The sequence below is a fragment of the Calidris pugnax genome, unplaced genomic scaffold, assembly GCF_001431845.1.
Source record: "Calidris pugnax isolate Ruff unplaced genomic scaffold, ASM143184v1 scaffold44, whole genome shotgun sequence".
NCBI classification, from domain to species: Eukaryota; Metazoa; Chordata; class Aves; order Charadriiformes; family Scolopacidae; genus Calidris; species Calidris pugnax.
The window spans coordinates 3699034-3701911 of record NW_015094506.1 but is presented as its reverse complement, the minus strand read 5'-3'; the positions used below and the strand labels follow the sequence as shown (position 1 = coordinate 3701911).

Genomic DNA, 2878 nt, shown 5'->3' with positions numbered 1-2878 from the left:
GGGGGGGCGTGGGATCGGCGGATGCTGACCACGGTGCCCCCCTCCACCAGCGGCTGGCACCTCACCAGGGATGGAGGCTGCAGCCGAGGGCGGCTGGCGTGGCAATACCCAGGGCAGGGGCAGAAAGGGGGAGGATCATCTAGGGCAGCAGGCACCTAGGAGGGTCTGCCTCCTGTTATCTCCCCTGTGCTGCCTGTATTTAGCAAACCCAGCTCTTCTCCAGCATTTCAGGTGCTGAAGAGCAGGTTGTCCCACACCAGTGTCCAAGCTGGAGGAAAAAAAAAAAGAAAAGGGAGGAGCCTACCTGCCTGCCAGGCGGCTCCCAGGAGCAGGGATGCTCTCCACCCCTGCTTCCTACCTCCTGCACCTCCACCCAACTCTGCCTCCGCAGCTCTGAGCTCTCGGGGGGCCAGGAGCACCTTTCTCTGGGCTTTGTAGGCGGTGGGGCGCCGGGGAGCCCTTGGTGGGGCCGTACAAGCCGGCCTGTGCTGAGCAAAACAGTGTTTATCTCTGCTCCAGCTGCCTCCGCTTCCTTCCTGCCGGTGCCGCTGGGTTTTGGAGACACCCGGCCGGGCTGAGCGTCCCCGTAGGCAGGAAGAGGCGTGAAGGATGTGCGTGATGGAGCGAGATAAAACAGCACCACGGCTTCTCCCCTTTGCAGTTCAACAGCCTGGGCTGACCCCCTCACGTCCCCCAGCCCTCCCCTGCCCGAGGGTCCCTCCTCCATCACCATCACCTCCGGGCTCCCCCAGCCCCACAGGCTTCCCACGGCGCTTTCCCACCCTGCTCACCCTTACCCGGCACCAACCTGCAGCCACTTTCTCTCCCCCTCTGACCTGCCACTTTCCCTTGCTACCTCCATCCTCGGAGGCTGCCACCTCCTTCCCTGCTCCAGCCATGGTCCAAAAGCCAACCCCCTTCCCCTCCCTCATATCCCTCCTGCCGATCGCTGTGAAACATCTCTCCCCCTTTCCCTCCCTGGCACGTGCTCCTGGGAGAGCCTGGCCCACACTCAGCTCTCCCGTGTCCTCCCCAATAAAGAGAGGTGTCTGGTGTTTTCCTGCCAGCTTGGAGCTATGGGATGCTTCCCCCTGGCTGCTGCCTGCCCAGGCTCACCCTCTCCTGTGCACACCCTGCAGGGTGAGGAGTGCCCGGCCGGGATTGGGGGGTTGTGTGTCTGCAGCAGGGGATGGGGCTGAGTTGGAGGGAAGGGGGCTGCGGGGCTTCGGGGGCCACCAGTGGGGTCCTGTCCTCCGCCCCAGCACTCACGCCGCGACAGCTCTCCCTACACAGGGGAGCTGGAGGTCAAGGGATGGGAGAAGGAGGATTTCAGGCACAGGTCCTGGTGGGAAGGAGGTCAGGGAGGGTACAGGAGGGGGTTTGTGGGGGAAGGCGCCCCGGGGGGGGCTATGCCCAGCCGGGGGACGGAGGCCAACACTAGGAATAGGCAGCCTGGTTGGCACCAGACTTGACGATGGTGATGACGCTGGCGGTGGCCACCTTGGCGGGGGTCCCGTGGGTGGCCACGGTGCGGGCGAAGCCCTGGAGGGCCTCATACTTGCCACGGAGGGTGTCAAGCTCCAAGCGCATGGCAGCGTTCTCCCGGGCCAGCTTGTCCACCTCCCACTCCAGCTCCATCTTCTGCTTCTGCAGCTCTTCCTTCTGGCAGACGCGCTTCACCCGGCAGCTGGCAGCATAACCTCGGTTCTTCAGCGTCCGCCGGCGCTGCTTCAGCCTTGCCACCTCCTCCTTGGAGAGGCCCCGCAGGTGGTGATTGAGCTCCCGCACCGACAGCCCCATCAGCTCCTCGTCTGACAGCAGCGGCGTGTTCTCCCCCAGCTCCCGCTTCACCTGCCGGAGAGAGGGGCGGTCACCCGAGACCCCCCCGGAACCAGACCCTTCCCCCCGGTCTTGCTTGGTGCTCACCTTCAGGGCCTTGCTGGAGAGTGGGTCCGCAGCCATCCTTGCTTCACAGTAGCCCTGCCGAGCAGCCAGGAGAAAAGCTGGTTACTGCCTGCCCGAGCACCTCACCTCAGCACACAGGGCTCCGGTCCCGCTGGCCCCCTGCCCGGTGCCCACATCTCCCCCACTGGCCCCTATGACTCATTCTTACTCCTTTAAAAATTACGTAGTAGTAGTAATAATAATAATAACAGTAATAACGACTGCGAAGAAGAAGAAGGGAGAAAGGCTGGACCACCCATCCCTCCCTTCATCCCACCCCGAGGGGGGTCGGGATGCTGCTGTGTGCCCAGGGGACCCGAAACGCCCCAGCCTGGCTGCCGGGTGGCCCAGGCTTCCCCCTGGGGAGGAAACGGGGGCGAGATCCGCCCGAGGCTGAAAAGAAAGTAAAAAGCAGGAGCAGCAGCCGCCCCACGGGGCGAAACCACCCGGCGGGGACCGGCGGCGGAGATGCCACCCCTTCGTCCCCCTGCCCGGCGGGAGAGGGCACGGCGGCTCCCGGGGCAAGGCTCCGGGGGTGAAGGGTCGGGGCGGCGACAACGCGGCGTGAAGCGGGCGAGAAGCGGCCTCCCCTCTCTCCCCCCCGCCCCGCCGGTGATTCAGCAGCGCAGGGGGGAAAAGGCACCCGAGCAGCGCCTGTCCCCTCGCCGGTGGCCGGTGCCGGGGTTCGGAGAGAAGGCCGGGAGCCCCGGGGCCGCTTCTACCCGCCTCGGGGAGCCCCCCATCCCTCCCCATCCCCGGAGGAGCGGGGCCGGGAGCGCCCGGCGGGGAGGCGAGGGGCTGGAGGGGGGCGGCGGGAAGGTGGAGCCGGGGCGGCTGGAAGCTGATGCAATCCGGGCCGGGGAGCACAAACCGGGGGAGCGGCGGCGGCGGCGGGGGCTCCCTCCGGGCCCAGGCCCCGCCTCCGGGGGGGCGC

General features: G+C 66.7%; 1 protein-coding gene across 3 annotated transcripts in view; it reads right to left on the bottom strand.

Annotated features, from left to right (window-relative positions):
- Nucleotides 1-6: 6 nt before the first annotated feature.
- MAFF (v-maf avian musculoaponeurotic fibrosarcoma oncogene homolog F) overlaps nt 7-2878 on the bottom strand; it is a 3430-nt gene continuing 558 nt past the window's right edge. The window contains exons 1-3 of one of the 3 annotated variants that reach the window (XM_014963190.1): nt 2588-2738; nt 1927-1980; nt 7-1851 (exon numbers count right to left, since the gene is read on the bottom strand). In XM_014963190.1, the coding sequence (XP_014818676.1) occupies nt 1438-1851; nt 1927-1962 (450 nt within the window). In that variant the 5' untranslated portion in view covers nt 1963-1980; nt 2588-2738 and the 3' untranslated portion in view covers nt 7-1437. The other 2 variants (XM_014963188.1, XM_014963187.1) reach the window with 2 other exon arrangements.